At 38.0% G+C, this 18806-nt stretch overlaps 1 protein-coding gene across 3 annotated transcripts in view; it reads right to left on the minus strand.

The window, feature by feature from the left end:
• Positions 1–10054: 10054 nt before the first annotated feature.
• Positions 10055–18806, minus strand: part of HMGN5 (high mobility group nucleosome binding domain 5) — a 69856-nt gene continuing 61104 nt past the window's right edge. For 2 of the 3 annotated variants that reach the window (XM_062183423.1, XM_062183421.1), the window contains 6 exons: positions 18554–18692; positions 16815–16844; positions 15406–15435; positions 15096–15149; positions 12228–12356; positions 10055–11246 (listed from right to left, as the gene is read on the minus strand). In XM_062183423.1, coding sequence (XP_062039407.1) covers positions 10641–11246; positions 12228–12356; positions 15096–15149; positions 15406–15435; positions 16815–16844; positions 18554–18568 — 864 coding nt within the window. In that variant the 5' untranslated portion in view covers positions 18569–18692 and the 3' untranslated portion in view covers positions 10055–10640. The remainder of the gene's footprint in view (positions 11247–12227; positions 12357–15095; positions 15150–15405; positions 15436–16814; positions 16845–18553; positions 18693–18806) is intronic. The other variant, XM_062183422.1, reaches the window with a different exon arrangement.

Genomic DNA, 18806 nt, shown 5'->3' on the forward strand with positions numbered 1-18806 from the left:
TATTTTGTCCCAGAGGATATTTGGCAATGACAGGAGACATTTTTAGTTGTCACAAGTGGAGGGAAGCTGCAACTAGCGTTTAGTCAGTAGAGTTCAGGTAAGGTACTACATATCCTACAATGTACAGGACAGTCTCATACAGCAAAAAACTATTCAACTCCAAATATCAACAGTGCCAAGTTTGAGAAACTGTTTTGAAGAGTAGGCCCAGAACTGGCAAAGCATCACTTCTGCCACATTCTATGGGTAAAAGCAGCATAGACTGGAGATATAATCTATAGAGAGTTTGAAACAAAAGGGATTTGGACTCACTGATACCAGGTGTAGCTAAGGATGGAATAAAGGTGCTTTTCCAAAAACATCATAGTGAATAAGTTAAAGGTCTGCATACTAATTAGTGAGACTGTGATGCCTAATTTTACATGTTAACTTGGAGAGTGCTTTTGAATGAAATTAACATTTAAATTAATGAACTCTGAGTTAGCATATTGCTGTCCATAATGTGGGTGATCCCCATCTAATCACTTGAAAGTTTAAATAGAATCAAAAGATCAGCCTCCTCAGGCAAGACAGAATTCTCCAGCAGTCTGCCTTTAGATTTCATCTATACCATCAGCTTTCCTGGGTCCCTGCTTGCCAGATTTTGAATTCTTGGGTCTTGATCTTAGTGACCCAATACTGCAGATTTGCACTTGACTGTCTCTTCAATCATGTGAGAAAATTCTTTTTTAAAAAGATTTATTAATTTATTTGAAAGACAGAGTTACAGAGAGGCAGAGACAGAGAGAGGGTGAGGGGAGAGGTCTTCTATCCACTAGTTCACTCCCCAAATGGCCTCAATGGCCAGAGCTGTGCCAGTCTGAAGCCAGGAGCCTGGAGCTTCTTTCAGGTCTCCCACTCTGGAGCAAGGCCCCAAGCACTTGGGCCATCTTCCACTGCATTCTCAAGCCATAGCAGAGCTGGGTGTGAAGTGGAGTAGTTGGGACTCGAACTGGCACCCATGTGGGATGCCCGCACTGCAGGCAGAGGCTTTACCTCCTGTGCCACAGTGCTGGCTCCAGACAATTCTTTTTTTTTTTTAACAGATCTCTTTCTATATACACACATGTTTTGCTATGTGAATATAGGAAAACCCTGACTAATACAAAAACTACCGTCTGTCTTTTTTTCTTGGGTTTTCATAATATCTCTATTTAAACTTATTTTCCAGGCAAGAGTTTTCATGATTATTTTCCAGAGAAACTCAGTAGATAGGGAGAAGAGACTTACAGAGAATATCATTGGTCATTTCATGCTGCTTGTAAAAGCCAGATTCCTATAAAACATTCTATGGTGCCATTAATTGGCAAGATTCACTTAATCAACATTCATAATGTTTCATTGTTTAATCTGAATGTTATGTGCCATAAACCATCAAGAATTTGAGGAAAGAATCCAAAATGAAATGCAGAGACAAAAAGAAGCCAAAATGAGAGTAGAGTGAGGACCTTGGAGGAAACATCATAATCCAGAGGACAGAAAACCTAAAAGCAAACAAATAAACAGGAGAAAACAGTAAAATTGACACCAGAAAAGTGAACAGAAGAAATGCTACATCAAGGACAAATACAGCCTAGTGTGGGAAAAAGATGGAAAAACACAGAATAAGAAAAGATTCATGGAAATCGAAAATAAAACAGAACAGAAATAGTTTAATAAACAGGTTGGATTAAATTAAGGATATACCCCAGAAACAAGAAAAACAAAAAGAGAAGAAAATTAAGAGGGAAAATACTTTTGAGATTAAGAGAATGAATCCAGAAAATCTAATATCCATCTGAAAGGAGCAGTGGAAAAAGAGAATAGAGGGTAACTGTGATAGCTAACATCCAAAGATGACTCTCCAATAAATCACATTTCACCATTCTTGTGCCTTGTCTATTTTTCTCTCCTTACATTCAAGCTGATATTTAAATTTGCTTTCTAACCAATAAAATGTGGTAGAAGCGATACATGGTTTTTCAGTCTAGGTCATTCAAAGCCTTGCAACTTGTGCCTAGATTTCTCGGAATAGAAAGCAGCCCCCCTGTAAGAAGCTGGACTATCCTGAAACAACTATGCTGCAAAGAAGACCAAGCTTGCCAAGTGGAAAACCATTACAGCTGAAGTGCTAGATGTGTGATGGAAGAAGCTATCTTAAATGTCCACCGCTTGGGTCTTTTAGTTGACTCTAGCCCCAGCCACTATGTACCTATAATCACATGAGAAATTTCAAGTGAGAACTTCCCAACTGAGCGCAGTCAACCCGTATGTCTGGGTGAGTGTATTATTAGATAACCATACTGTGTAAAAATTATCAATGCTAAAGAAGTTATCATTCTTCAAGAGCGCTACCTTCTTCCAGAACTCCGTCATACTGTTTTTAAAACTACTTTACGTCATCAAAGAAGGAGGTACCTTTCTCTGAAGGGAGGAGAGAACTTCCACTTTGACTATGACCTTGTCTAAATATGATCAGAGTCGGTGAACTCAAAAGGCTTCCATAGCCTTGGCAACTCATGACTAGGGCCTAGGGCAATTATGGACTCCGTAAACAAGAGTGTTAATTTGTTAAGTCAACAACAGGAGTCACTGTGCACTTACTCCTCAAGTAGGATCTCTGTCCTTAATGTGCTGTACATTGTGATTTAATGCTATAATTAGTACTCAAACAGTATTTTTTACTTTGTGTTTCTGTGTGGGTGCAAACTGTTGAAATCTTTACTTAATCTATGCTAAACTGATCTTCTGTAAATAAAGAGAATTGAAAATGAATCTTGATATGAATGAAAGGGGAGAGAGAGCAGGAGAGGGGAGGTTTGCGGGTGGGAGGGAAGTTATGGGAGGGGGGAAGCCATTGTAATCCATAAGCTGTACTTTGGAAATTTATATTCATTAAATAAAAGTTTAAAAAAAACTACCTTACAATAGTTTCAGATTCTACAGAATTAGAAAACATTGTGATTATATAATCATTTATAAGATTAAAAATCATATCCATATATTGGTTTCCTCTGCTGAACCATAAATTCCGAGAGCAAGGAATATCCCTGTTTTCTTCACTGAAACCTGTGTACTTAATTAACATATGGTAGTTACCCAATAAGTATTGAATGAATGAATTAAAGAGCACCAAACCTGAGCTCTATAGTCCAGTTACTAAGGAATTAAAGGTACATGTTGTCAAATAACATCTAGTAAATCAGTATTGATTCTCAAGTACTATTTAATTTTTAATGTTTAATTCTTTTACAAAAGGGAAACCACTTTGATCTATAGTAATATCTGATGCTTTATGTAGCTATACAAAGAAAATGTTCATGGGAACACTTTAAAGAATAGATTTTATGGGGTCGGTGCTGTGGCTCAGTGCCTGGCCTGAAGTGCTGGTATCCCATATGGGTGTTGGTTCTAGTCCTGGTTGCTCCACTTCCGATCCAGCTCTCTGCTATGGCCTGGGAGAGCACCCACGTGGGAGACCCGGAAGAAGCTCCTGACTCCTGGCTTCAGATCGGTGCAGCTCCGGCTGTTGCGACCATCTGGGGAGTGAACCATTGAATGGAAGACCTCTCTCTCTCTCTCTCTCTCTCGCTCTCTCTCTCTCTCCTCTCTCTGTGTAAATCTGACTTTCTAAGAAATAAATAAATCTTAAAAAAAGAATAGATTTTATAAATCCTTATTAGACAGAATGAACAACTCTAGAGATATGTGAGAGAAAATGATTATTACTGTACGTAAAGTTGAACTTTTTTCTACTTACTATTTTCCATCTTAAGGAGATCAATATAATCTTAAAGATTATTTTATTTATGAGGGACAAATGAATTATGAATAATAGATAATAATCAAATCTATGTATTCTAAGATGAAATTAATCACATGTTGTGTAAATATCACAGTAAAAACTTTTGTATTCTAGAAAAATACCCTCATAAAGTCATTTACCTACTGCTTGCATATGATTTAATTTAATTTTAGCACAAGAGGATCTAAACCATAGCTGATTTGGTAGTTTTTCCCTATCCTTAATATGTTAAACACCTTGTTCTAACAGTTCTATTTTTTAACTTTGGAAAGTTGTTGGAATGGTATCTTCAAAAAACTAAATCACTTTAAGGCCGGCACCGTGGCTTAACAGGCTAATCCTCTGCCTTGCGGTGCCGGCACACCGGGTTCTAGTCCCGGTTGGGGCGCCGGATTCTATCCCGGTTGCCCCTCTTCCAGGCCAGCTCTCTGCTGTGGCCCGGGAGTACAGTGGAGGATGGCCCAAGTCCTTGGGTCCTGCACCCGCATGGGAGACCAGGAGAAGCACCTGGCTCCTGGCTTCAGATCAGCACGATGTGCCGGCAGCAGCGGCCATTGGACGGTGAACCAACGGCAAAAGGAAGACCTTTCTCTCTGTCTCTCTCTCTCACTATCCACTCTGCCTGTCAAGAAGGAAAAAAAAAAACTAAATCACTTTAAAGTGATTTAAAGGCTTGTAAAGTGATTTAAAGGATTGTAAAGGCTTGTTTAAGGATTATCGAAACACAATTTAAATTTTTTAAAATTTATTTATTTTTAAAGGCAGCTAGATAGAGACAGACAGAGAGAAGTCCTCCATCTGCTGGTTCACCCCCTAAATGCCCCTATAGCAGGGGTTAGGCCAGGCCAATGTTAGGAACTCAGAATTAAGTCTGGCATCTCCCAAGTAGGTGGCAGGGACCCATCTACTTGAGCCATCATCTGCCGCCTCCCAGAGTACACAATTAGGCACGGAGCCAGGACTCAAACATGGGCACTACAATATGGGATGTGCTCATCCCAGGCAGCATCTTAACTTCTGCACTAAATGCTCAACCCAAAATCCAGTTTCTAAAAATGATCTCAATGTTTATCTTTGTGATCTCAGTAGATCATTGATAACATCTATTATATTATGTTTGTAACATTATACTCCAGCTCTGATATGCATTTACTCTATGAAGTGTCTTCAGAAAGTTCTTAGAAAATGTGTATTATGAAAAACTGCACATTGATTTCAATATTTTACATCAAAATAAATTTATTTCTTTACTTCCGTTTTCCATGAACTTTAGAGGTGCCCTCATAAATCTCCCTTTTTTCATATTGTCCTATACATGGGATTTTGTAAAGATTAGTAATGATCAACAGAACATTTCAAATATTATTGAGGAAAGCACTAAGGTTAAGTCTTGCTTTATATAGCAGTCATGTCCCTGAACAAGTATGTATAATGGCTCTTATTTTTCAGGTTACTGCAATAAACTGAATTTTACTTTCCATCTAATTCTAATATGATTTCAAAGGTTGTTTCCATTAGAAAATTTTTTATTCTGTCCTCTAGCCCAAAATCATGATTATTGAAGTAAACCATTTAAAGTCACACCAGAAACATCTAAAGCTTCAGCATTTTATATTCAGGAAACCATAATTCTGGAGAATCAGTGTTATATACTAATATTAGCAAAGACTTGTGGTGCCAATGAGATAGTTAATGAAACATGCCTCACTTTGCTGAAGAAGCTCCAAGTATTTTTTAAAGATTTATTTATTTATTTGACAGGCAGAGTTACAGAGAAGCAGAGGCTGAGGCAGAGAGAGAGAGGTCTTCCATCCACTGGTTCACTCTCCAGATGGTCACAACGGCCAGAGCTGTGCCGATCTGAAGCCAGGAGCCAGGAGCTTCTTTTGGGTCTTCCACGCGGGTGCAGGGGCCCAAGGAGTTGGGCCATCTTCTACTGCTTTCCCAGGCCATAGCAGAGAGCTGGATTGGAAGTGGAGCAGCCAGGACTCGAACCAACACCCATATGGGATGCTGGCATGGCAGGTGGCGGCTTTACCTACTACGCCATAGCACCAGCCTCCTTCAAGTATTTTTTAACAAGTTTTTTTTTCCTGGAAAGTTTCTTGTAGATTGTTTTGTCCTCTTGGTTATTTTATTACATCTTTAGTCAAGATTGTTCTACTGTAGCCAATTTGTAATGTATATTTACCTTGACTTACAGTGATGGTGCACTGTCTCTATAGATTAGTATTCTTCCTACTCCATTCTTCCTTTTACATCTTGAAATTGTTGAGCATTTTAAGGCAGGAATTGCGTGAAGCAACATTTTGATAATATAGAGAACATAGGATCAAGTGAAAATATCAAGAAACAAAGACATGAGGAAGAGTTTACTTTCACAATGTGGTGTGAAGGAATGACACTCTTCTAGTATACAGATTGCATTCTTGTTTTTATGAACTGTTTTTATGAATGTTTTATTTTACAGTTAAAATAATGTGAAGTGAAACTGACTTATTTATGAACAGGGCAGTGTTTCATAAAATTTAAAATTATATATTACCACAGTTCTTCCATTAGACAGGAATATATTTTTTAAAAAAGATCTATTTATTTGAAAGAGTTACACATAGAGAGAAGGAGAGGCAGAGAGAGAGAGAGGGAGAGAGAGACAGAGAGAGAGACACAGAGAGAGAATCTTCCACCCACTGGTTCACTCCCCATTTGGCCACAATGGACAGAGCTGCACTGATCCTAAGCCAGGAGCCAGAAGCTTCTTCCAGGTCTCCCATGTGGTTGCAGGGGCCCAAGGACTTGGGCCATCATCTACTGCTATCCCAGGCCATAGCAGAAAGCTGGATTGGAAGTGGAGCAGCCGGGTCTCGAACTGTGCCTGTATGGGATGCCGGCACTGCAGGCCTGGGCTTCACCCGCTACACCACAGTACCGGTCCCAGGAATATATTTCTAAAGAGGAAACCAAGATTTCTACTTTTTAAAAATTTATTTGACAGGTAGAGTTATAGACAGACAGAGAGAGAGAGAGAGAGAGAGAAAGGTCTTCATTTCATTGGTTCACTCCCCAAATGGCCGCTACAGCCAGAGCTGCACCGATCCGAAGCTAGGAGCCAGGTGCTTCCCCCTGGTCTCCTATGGGGGTTCAGGGGCCCAAGGACTTAGGCCATCCTTTACTGCTTTCCCAGGTCACAGCAGAGTGCTGGATCTGAAGAGAAGCAGCCAGTACTCATACTGGTGCCCATATGGGACGCTGGCGCTGCAGATGGTGGCCTTACCCGCTATGCCGGCTCCAGGCCTATGCTTTCAAAGCTGGGACTAACTATATTTTAAATATTTCCTTTTTTATTTTTAATATTTGTAAAATTTTTTAAAGTCAGGGAAATTAGGCTAAAGAAATAAAGGATTCCAAACTGAAAAGGAAGAAGTAAAACTGTTTCTATTTGCAGATGACATGATCTTATAAATAGAAACTGAAGAATCTGCAAAATGCCTACTATAGCTAGTAAATGAATTCAGCAAAAGTTCCAGATACAAAATTAATACACAAAAAATCAGTTATATATATATATATATATGAGTAATGAACAATCCTAAACAGAAATCAAGAAAACAATTCCATTTACAGTGTCAAAAGAATAAAATACTTAGAAATAAATTTAACCAAAGAAGTTGTGGAATATGTGTCCCTGGACACTAAAAAAAAAAGAATTTGCTGAAATGGGGACACATATTTGGTGTAGCAATTAGGATGACACTTCTGCTGCCCTCATCCCATAGCAGAGTACTTCGATTCAAGCCCCATCTCTGCTCCTAGTTTCAGCTCCCGCTAATAGCACACCCTGGGAGGTAGTTGTGATGGCTCAAATATTTGGCTCCCTGCCAGTCATGTAGAAGACACACATTGGGATTCCAGCCCCTGTCTTTGGACTGGCTCAACCCTGACAGCTATGGGCATTTGGGAAATGAACCAGTGAATGAGATTTCTCTCTCTATAAACAAAAATTAAAGAAAATGCAAAATATTGCTGAAGTAAATTAAATAGAACCTAACTAAATGGAAAGACATAGTGTGTTCATCTCAGTATTAATATTTGCTAAATTGTTCTGTATATTCTTTGTGATCCCCATCAAACCCCAAGTGCTTTTTTTTGCAATGATGGAGGAAATAGATAATCAGTAATTAAATTTCATATGGAATTGTAAAGGACCCTGAATAACCAAGAACAAAGTTGGAGGATCAACGTAGAAAACAGAGGAAAACATAGGTGTATATATTTATGACGTGGAGTTTGGCAGGATTTTTAGATATGTCATGCAAACCAAAGAAACAAAAGAAAAAAGTAGATGAATTGAACTTCTTAAAAATTAAAAACTTTTATGCACTAAAGGATGCAATCATGGAAATTAAAATACTATAGAGCCGGCGCCGCAGCTCAATAGGCTAATCCTCCGCCTTGCGGCACCGGCACACCGGGTTCTAGTCCCGGTCGGGGCGCTGGATTCTGTCCTGGTTGCCCCTCTTCCAGGCCAGCTCTCTGCTATGGCCAGGGAGTGCAGTGGAGGATGGCCCAAGTCCTTGGGCCCTGCACCCACATGGGAGACCAGGAGAAGCACCTGGCTCCTGGCTTCGGATCATTCGGATCAGCAGGATGCGCCAGCCGAGCGCGCTGGCAACGGCAGCCATTGGAGGGTGAACCAACGGCAAAAGGAAGACCTTTCTCTCTCTCTCTCACTGTCCACTCTGCCTGTCAAAAATAAAAAAAAATTAAAAAAAATTAAAAATAAAATACTATAGGATGGGAGAAAAATGTACATAAATCATATATTTGACAAGGGACTTATACATAAAATATATACTGGCAATTCATATCAAAGTGCCATTGCCAGTCCTGGCTGCTCTACTTCCTATCCAGCTTCTTATTAATGCTCCTGGTAGGGCAGCAGAAGATGACCCAAGTACTTGGGCTCCTGCCATCCATGTATGAGACTTGGATGGAGTTCCTGGCTCCTGGATTTGGCCTGGCTCAGTCCTAGTCCTGGCTGTTGCTGCGATTTCTGGAATTAACCAGCAGATGGAAAATTTCTCTCTCTGCCTTTCAAATAAATGAAATAAATATTTTTTAAAAAGACAATGATCCGGCCGTGGCGGCCATTTGGGGAGTGAACCAAAGGAAGGAAGATCTTTCTCTCTGTCTCTCTCTCTCACTGTCTAACTCTGTCAAATAAAAAAAAAAGACAATGGTAAATGTCCTTAAGGATTGGAGAGATTCGAACTCTCAAATAATTCTGGTGGGAATATAAAATACTGACGTTACTTTGAAAAAGTCTTAAATTTCCCCCTGAAAGTTAAGAATAGAATTACTATAAGAGCCAGCAGTTTCACTCCTGGATACATATTCAGCAGAAGTAAAAACAGTTATCTACACAAAAACCTGTAGGAATGTTCATAGCAGCATTCATAATTGAAAAACAACCCAATATGTTAGTTAAGAAACAGAATGTGGAATGTTGATGAAGTGCAATATTATTGTCATAAGAAGGAATGAAATAGTCATATATATTACAACATGAATGGACTTGAAAGCTTTATGCTAAGTTAAGGAAGCCAAACACAAAGGACGTATATGTATTTTGTGATTCCATTTACATGAAATGGCCAGAGTATGCACCTTCAGAGACAGAAAACAGATTGGTAAGAGATGTAGGGTGGGAGGGATTGGGTGTGGGGATGTGGGGGGAGACTTCTAATTGGTACTTTCTTATTTACATGATGAAAAATGTTCTTTAATTAATAGTTACAGTTGCATAATATTGTGTATATACTAAAAACGACTGAAGTATACACTTTCAAATAATTAAAATGAAAAAAATTCTTCCATGAATAGAGGTTGAATGCCCCTTTTCCAAAATACTTGCGACCAAAAGTGTTTCAGATTTGAATATTTGGGAATGGGATCCAAATATAAATATGAAATTTATTTATGTTTTATATGTTCCGTGTCTACATAGCCTGAAAGTAGTTTTATACAACACTGCAAATAATTTTGTGCAGAAAACAAAGTTTCATGGTGTGGTATTTTCCACTGTGGCATCATGTCGGAGGCTGAAAAGCTCCTTGATTTTGGACAATTTCAGAGTTTGGATTTTCAGATTAGGGATTCTCAACCTGTATCACAACAGAAAAAAAATCATGCAGTATAATATCATGCTAACTACATTTTTGGAGATATCAGAAACCATAATCAGCTTTGAAGAGTCATTTTTATTAGGATAAAGGCAATAAAATTTTGTTCAGACACATATAACCAAAACTGCCCTTCTGCAATAAACATTTGCATTTCTTTTTTAACATGAGATTACAACTTTATTTTTTCCTAAGACAATAATAAAGTTATATTTGGGAAAGATAACTAACTCTTAGCATTGCATGAAAATAGTTCACCTTCTTTATAAAAGCAATCTAGAGAACCACAAGAATGCTTCATGAAACGTTCTTTTGGGATTTCCCCCATTTTGTGAAATGATCACATATATAGGAGCTAATTAAAATTCAAAATGTAACAAGGAACTTACACGAAACAGAATCCCCTGGCAAAGTTAGCATAATTTTTCTACATATTCCACTACTATAATCTCAAAATTTATAAAGGTTTCATGTTAGGAATTTTGTGACTAATAATCAGTATGAAGATGTTCTGAAATTAAACAGATGCTAAAGAAAAACTGTGCTTATAAAATATTTGATAAAAATATTTATCTCTATTAACATTACAACAAGAAGGTATGTATTACCAAATTACGAAACCACACAGGGCAGTTTTAGACAATACTCAGAGACTCTTCGTTTTCTCCATCTTCTTTTTTGACCTCTTCTTTTTCGATTTCTTTCCCAACTTCAGCCTTCTTTTCATCTCCCTTTTTGTCTTCTCCATCTTCCTCACCTCCTTTTCCACTTTCTTCTTTTTCATTTTCTTCTTTGCTGTCTTCTTTCTCCTTTTCTGTTTCTTCCTCATTTCCACCTTCATCTTTCTTTTCCTCTTCCTCCTCATTTTCATCTTCTTTATCTTTTTCATCTGCACCATCTTTATCATCTTCCTCTTTTCTATCCTCTTTTCCAAATTCATCCTCTTTGACACCTGCTCCTTTCCCTTTTCCATCTTCACCATCTTTCTCTTCTCCTTTCTTTTCTTGGTCTTCTCCCTCTTTTCCATCTTCTCCTTCCTTGTTGCCATCTTCATTCTCTTTTCCATCTTCTTTTTTCTCCTCTTCATCTTGTTCTTCTTTTCCGTCTTCTCCTTTCTCTTCTTTGTTTATATCTTCATCCTTTTTATCTTCTTCTACTGCTTCTTTATTTTCTCCTCCCTCTTCTTCAATATCTTCACTTATTTCTTTTGATTCCTCAGTTTCTTTTTCAGGAACTGGTGCCTAGATATACAGAAAAATCAAAACAAAACACAAACATCAAGGTTCTACTTGTGAATTTAGAACTCTTTTCCCTAAGTATTTATACTGGATTGCATTCATTTTATGGAAAGACTAGTAAGTCATTTGTAAAAAAAAAAGTAATCTTCCCATGGAAAAGGCCTCTTAAATATCACATTATGAGGAAAGTATTCTAAGAAATAAGATTAACTAAAATGTCTCCACGGAAACATACACAAAAAGATTTATGAAATGATAAATTCACAAAAGCATATTCATATAAATAATTTTCATTACAGATACAAGGAAGCACACGGTAACATAGAGTTATTCTGTATCAGTAATATTCAATAAGTAGCATGCATGTAAGTAAAATATATTCCTGGAGAAAAGAATACATTTTTCCTATACAGGTGAGATTTGGGCATTTTAAAATAAAAATTATTTGAAAAATCCTATACCAGATATTATAAAATCATTTACTAAAGTTTGCCCACATATGCACATGCTTGATTTGTAGATTTGATAAGCACATCCCATTTTTGGTGTTTTACTGCAATACCTTAAAATACAGCATGCAAAACCAGCCCTGTTAAAAACATTTATGTAATGATTTTGTTTTGCAGTCTGCAGGAAAAATAAAAGAATCAGATGTTCTGGGAAAGGGACTTACAATAGCTCATGTGTTAATGAAAGGAATAGAGGATTGGCCTGCACTTAATAAGAGGGTCATTATATTAGTGCTAAGTTATGATCACTGCCATTGTTTTAGTAACAAAAATGCTAATCCATTCTCCCACCAGAGGTACAAGTAAATTCTCATATTTTAAATTCATTTTCTTTTCCCATTATGAATCATTATACATTAGAGCTACCATTAATTTAATGTTTCTCAACTTTAAAGTAAAACACAAATAATATTTCTTTCCATTGCACCCATTGTTAAACTTTCAAATGGACAAATCTGTTAACATTGTAAGATACCTCTACAATTTTGGATTCTCCATTTTTACTGGATTGTTCTTTGACAGCTTCTTCTTGCTTGGTTTCAGCAATTACTTTGGCACTTGTATCTGTGTTTTGTTCCAGTGTATCATTTTTTGTCTTCATTTTCTGTCCAACAACAAGAGAGAATAAAAATAAATACACCATTTAACTGATGTGTTGATTAAATGACCACAGTCATTTTACCAGCTGCTGCAATCATTTGTGGAAAAGCTTTGAAATACCACATATAAACCAAATAGCAGCAAAATTAACACATACCACTTTAAGTTTCATTGTAAACCTAAAGCAGCACTGAAAATGAATAATGTTCCCCTGATAGAAACTGAAAAATCTTTTTAAGTTGAATGATACAGATGAGAAGCTACAAGTCAGAATGCTGACCAGCAGCCACTAAGGGCCAATTGCTAGCATCAAGTTATACTGATAAAGTAACTTTCTCTGACTAAAGGAGATCAATTTATCTTTGCCAAGTCTAATAATTAGCATCAAGGTTATGTTGAATATAAACCTTCCATTGGTAAAAATTAAAAGAAGTTGAGGCCGGCGCTGTGGTGTAGTGGGTAAAGCTGCCGCCTACAGTGCCGACATCCCATACGGGCGCCAGTTTGAGTGCCGGCTGCTCCACTTCTGATCCAGCTCTCTGCTATGACCTGGGAAAGCAGTAGAAGATGGCCCAAGTCCTTGGGCCCCTGCATCCCTGTGGGAGACCTGGAAGAAGCTCCTGGCTCCTGGCTCCTGGCTTCAGATCAGCTCAGCTCAGGCCATTGTGGCCATCCGGGGAGTGAACCAGTGGGTGGAAGATTCTCTCTCTCTCTCTGTCTCTCTCTCCCTCTCTCTCTCTGCCTCTCCTTCTCTCTATGTGTAACTCTTTCAAATAAATAAATAATTTTTTTTAAAAAAAATATATTCCTGGCTAATAGAAGAACTGTGGTAATGTGTAATTTTAAATTTTATGAAACACTGCCCTGTTCATAAATAAGTCAGTCACAATTTTTTTATTTTGTTTATTTTAAACAGTCCCTCATGTGCTGAAAGAGTAATGACATTATCTATATTGCAGTTTACAATTGCTAAAGCAATTTCACATGTATTTTCTCATTTAATGTTTATAACATCCCTGAGTCTCTGGTTTTACTATTTTTTAACACATGAAAAAACAGCCTCAAAGATATGCATGCTGTTGCTCAAGGCCACATAACGTAAGTGGCAGATCCAGAATTGAAACAGGTTTTCTGGCCCTTTAACTAAGTGGTCTTCCTGCTCAATATTAGGCAAAGAATTTTGCTGATAAAGCAATCATGCCTGGAGGCATTTCAAAACCTGTAGATGTAAAGATTGAAACACCTATGTCCTAAGGCAATCTTTTAAATATACAACTAAAATGATTCTCTTACTAATATAACACTTCTCTTATTTTTTTTTCCTTTTTTAAAGATTTATTTATTTATTTATTTATTTGAAAGGCAGAGTTACACAGAGAGAAGGAGAGGCAGAGAGAGGTCTTCCATCCGCTGGTTTACTCCTCAGTTGGCCACAATGGTCAGAGCTGCGCCAATCGGAAACCAGGAGCCAGGACCTTCTTTCAGGTCTCCCACACAGGTGGGTCATTACTCTTTTAGCACATGAGGGACTGAGAGTTAAGGAGGACAAAGTATTTTTAAATGTCTGATTATGTAGTATCTGTTTTAGTCTAGTACAATTTTCTCCTTTGAAAAGATATCAACTGTATTTACTATTTTAAAAAATTATAAATTGAATGCCTAACTTTATAGAAGAGTGAATTTGAAAAGTAAAACAGAGAGAAAACAAACTTTTCAATCTGCTGTCACAATTTTGTTTATTTTGTTTATTTTAAAGGCAGAGAGTGAGAGAGAAGCAGACAGACATCTCCCTTTGGCTGGTTCACTACTCAAATGCCTGCAACAGCCATGACTGGACCAGGTGGAAGCCAGGAGCCAGGAACTCCATCCGGGTCGTCCATGTGGGTAGCAGGGACTCAAATACTTGATCTGTCATCCACTGCCTCCGAGAGTGCATATTAACAGGAAGCTAGAATCATGAGCAGAGCTGGGACTCTAAATCAGGCACTTTGATATGGAATGTGGACATCCCAAGTGACAAATTACCTACTAGGCATAATACCTGGCCTGTTCACTTACTATTAATATATGAACTATTACTAAAACCTCACTTGCCTTAGCTTTAGTAATCACTTAATCAAGCATGTCAAATAATTTTGTAAGCATAATGATAGTTTACAGTTTCCTTTAATACAAAATGATGAAATTAGATCATCTTTATTGAGCCTCGTAACTTTACCCTTTTATGATTTTAGGAATTCAATCAATCCTTAAAATATCCTCACTTGTAAGCAATTAACAGTGAGCTTACTATTGAGGTTATTTCTATTCCTACATAACTTTAGACACAATATTATAGTACAGAAGTCTTTATGAAGTCATTTATATCCATTTAAAATTACTGTATATGAAAGTACTTTGCAAACTATAAAGCATTACCTAATATTAGTTACTACTATTATTACAAAGCACAACTTTGGTTAGTACAGTTTATAATCTTTTTTCCCAAGAATATCAGTATTGTAGCTATGTCAAAGTCATCTGTATTTAATGGGTTTATCTGACTGAAATTTTGTTTTGTCTCTACCTAATAAAGATGCCAAAACATAGTGGACAGTCATAAAACAGGAATAAATATTTCTCACCAAAAGATAGAATATATCACTAGCTGAACAAATAAAGTAAGATGATCAGTGATATGTCTTTTAAGGAATTAATCCTGAAGAAAAGCAATTTTTTTCAATATTGCAAGTTGAATATTTACCCTTGGAGTTGATGCTCTTTTGGGCTTCACCTCTGGTATAATGGGTGCAGGCAACTGCATCAAAAAACACAAGTTATGGAAAAAGAGAAAAAAGGAAGAAATCACACCTGAAGAATGGGCACTAACAATGAAATTCAATCTTTAAATTAAAATGAATAGATATGGTTCAGAAAGCACTTGTTGATGTGAAAGTCTTTTTTTAAAACTTCAAAAGTGAATCTTTTGTTAAATATAACATTATTCAGGACTCTTTGAATTTTATGATTACATTTCACAATAAATGGGCTGCTTTTTTTCAAAGACTACTTACAGCAGACAGTCTGGCTGATCTTCTCTTTGGCTACAAGTGAAAACAAAATTATCATTGAAGAGAATAAATAATACACAAAACAACAATTATTTTTATTATGGGGAAAATACGTGGCATAACACTACATAAATATGAGGGTACTTCAACAATTCATGGAAAATGCAATTAAAACGTAAGTTTAGAAGCCGGCTTTGTGGTGCAGTAGATTAAGTTGCCATCTGCAACACTGTCATCCCATGTGGGTGCCAGTTTAAGTCCTGGCTGCTACACTTCTGATCCAGCTCCCTGCTGATGCAAGTGGGAAGGCAGTAGAGGATGGCCCAAATGCTTGGACCCTGCACCCAAGTGGGAGACCTGAATAAATGTCCTGGTTCCTGGCTGGGTGAGGACATTTGGGGAATGAACTAGCAGATGGAAGATCTTTCTCTGTGTCTCTCCCCATCTCTCTGTAACTCTTTCAAAGAAATAAAATATAATTCTTTAAAGGTAAGTTTATTTTGGTGCAAAGCAAATTGAAATCCATGTATAATTTTTTCATAATACACATTTTCATGAACCTTAATTTTTTAAATTTTATTGTATTTACTTGAAAGAAGGAGTGACAGAAAGATTTCTCATCTGCTGGTTCACTTCACAAATGTCTGCAACAGCCAAAAGCCAAAAACTTGATTCGGGTTTATCATGTGCATGGCAAGGACTCACGTACTTGAGCCATGACCTGATGTTTCCCCGAGTATACTGAAGTTACAAGCCAGAATGGAGAGTGGAGTTCAAACTTGAACCCAGGCCTTCAATAATGGATGCAAGAGTCCAAAAGCGGGACTTAATTGCTGTGTTAATTGTCCAACATATTTTCAAGAACTTTTTGAAGATTCCCTCATATGAATGCAGATTTGAAGTTGCTTTTCATCAAAATATATTTACCTTTTAATTCCATTTTCCATGAGCATTTTGAATTATCATCCTATTATTGTTAAAGAAGCAGGTGTGCACTTGGTTAGAAAATACCATAGTAAAAAATCAGAAGTTTTGATTTTTTCCCTTCTGTGGACCCTTTATATGCTAAAGAAAAAATATTAAGTTTCAGTTGCTAGGCTAAATTAACAAAATGATTAACGAGTATATTTTAAAATAAAAGTATAACAGCTTTATGCCTACCAACAATGCAATTCTTTTTCTGAAGAAGAAACTCTCTCCAGAAGTTAACAAGCACATTAAGGTCCTACATTCCAAGAAGTCTGGAGTTTTAATACTGTAATTTTTAGAGAATACACCGGTATATCACAGTAAAACTCAGATGGCATAAATATACCAAACAGTATATACCTATTGGATGCTAGTTTGTCTCGGGTTTATAAAATGAGTGGATTTTTTTTTTTTGGACAAAGTTTATAAAATTAAACACTCACCTCCTGCCTCACATCACCTTGAACTGCAGCCTATACAGAAGAGAAAACCACACAGAAATAAGGACATCAGTTTAAACACAGAGCAGAAAATATTGCCTGTAAGTTAGTTACTTTTCCTGGGTTCCAGCTTAAGAAGCCACCTGTTGTTTTCCAGGAGCTACGTAGCTACATATTTGCTGTCTATCAAGGTGCAAGTGCATGCCTAATCCTTTCACGAAAATAGCAATTCCTAAAAACATTCTAATTTTGGAAATCCACCTGCTATGGAGTGTGTTAAAGCAAAAAATAAACAAACAAGCAAGTGTGTGTGTGTGTGGGGGGGTCGAACAAAGGTGGAGCTTCAGGCACAATTTCCCTGTCTCTTTTGCATTGCGTTTGCTATGCAATTGTAAGTCTGACTCTCTCCACTGGCTCTGAACTATTCTGCTGTCCAAGTTCTGCATACAAGAACTACAACCCCCACAATGCTTCACAGGGGGTAACCTCTTTGTTAACACGTCAAAGCTTTATCCGGAGAAGCCGGCCACGGATTTTAAAACTTCCCGCCACTACCTGCTACTAGGTTGCTGTCAGCTCTGCAAAATAGCAATACCCATTGCACAAGCTCAGAAAAGCACGGCGGCGGGAATCTCAGAGAGGGGGATGGTGATTACAAACGGTTGCTTTCCGTATCAGAGCAGCCCTTCAGCCTGGGAATTATCAAGCTACTGCATGATTCATACAGCCCCAGGGCACCGGGGAATTTCAGTCTTATTACTACGTTCTAGGAATGGGAAAGGCAGATTAATATGAATAATATAAAAACAATCACAATACCGTGCATAGCACATGGTTTTACGGTTTTGCCACGCAAGAAATAGTGTTTGATTTCACGTGTAAGGGACTCAGCAAAAAAAAAACAAACAAACAAACAAAAAAAACAAACACCGAGTGTGAATTTATTTCCCGTCTGAGTGGAGGCAGGAATTTTGAAGTGAGGATTCCCAGAAGACCTGTACCCCTTGAACAGTCCAGACCAGCGCTGTGTGTGTAAAGTGAAAACATTCACGTTACCCCAACGTGGACAGCAGTTCACAGACGCGATTCTTACCACCTTTCCTCGTTAAGCTAAAGAGCCCAGAGAGCGCCAGATCCTTGAGCCCTAAAGTTTCTAATTACAGCGGTGAATCTCTCCGGTCTCTAGGACAGTTTGAAGTCTGCGCCGCCTAATGGCACAGGATTACCATTGCATAGCCATCTGGCATGACAAGAAGTGGAGGAGGGAAGGGAAAAAAAAAAAAAAAAGGAAAAAGAAAACGGGAAGAACAAAGGCAAACACCGGAGAAAGCCGTGGCTTTCGTTCCCCCACACGGGACGGTTCCCGGAGAAAAGACGGAGACAGAGGAAGAAACTGGTGCCTGGAAGTGCGGCCGGGAGGCGAAGTGTTCTCCAATAGGGTAAGCGGAGGGAGGGGGGTGGGGTAGGAAGCGACAGCACAGCGCTATGGCTGTTTGTAATTCAGCATGGAGACACCTCTCAAGCGATTCTTTCCCTTAAACAAAACACGTCAAAAGTGAACTACCAGTTGCATGCGAGACCATCCTAAACCTTACACCGAATGCTCTTTGCCCTTCCCTCCTATTCCATTCACTACATCACAAAATCAAACTAGAAGCCAAAACGCTTGAAAAAAATCTCTGCCTATTAGGAAATATGCATTTCAGCAGATATTCCCCCTCCTACCTTCCCATTTCACTTACCTTTCTTTTGGGCATTGTCGTAGCTCTCTATAGGAGATCTTAACAATCACCAGGAAAAAAGCCCAGAGCAGTCTCTGTCCGTCCGCTCCAACAGCAACTGAGTTTTCAATGAACTAATTGCAGCACGACCTGTACTCGTCTCCCAAAAAAAAAAAAAAAAAAAAAAAAAAATCCCTCGTTATTGGCAACATTAAACACGCCAAGACGCAACCAAACTACGTGAGTGGTTAGCCGGAGTGGGAGTTAGATTGGA

The sequence above is a fragment of the Lepus europaeus genome, chromosome X (genome assembly GCF_033115175.1).
Source record: "Lepus europaeus isolate LE1 chromosome X, mLepTim1.pri, whole genome shotgun sequence".
Taxonomy (NCBI): Eukaryota; Metazoa; Chordata; class Mammalia; order Lagomorpha; family Leporidae; genus Lepus; species Lepus europaeus.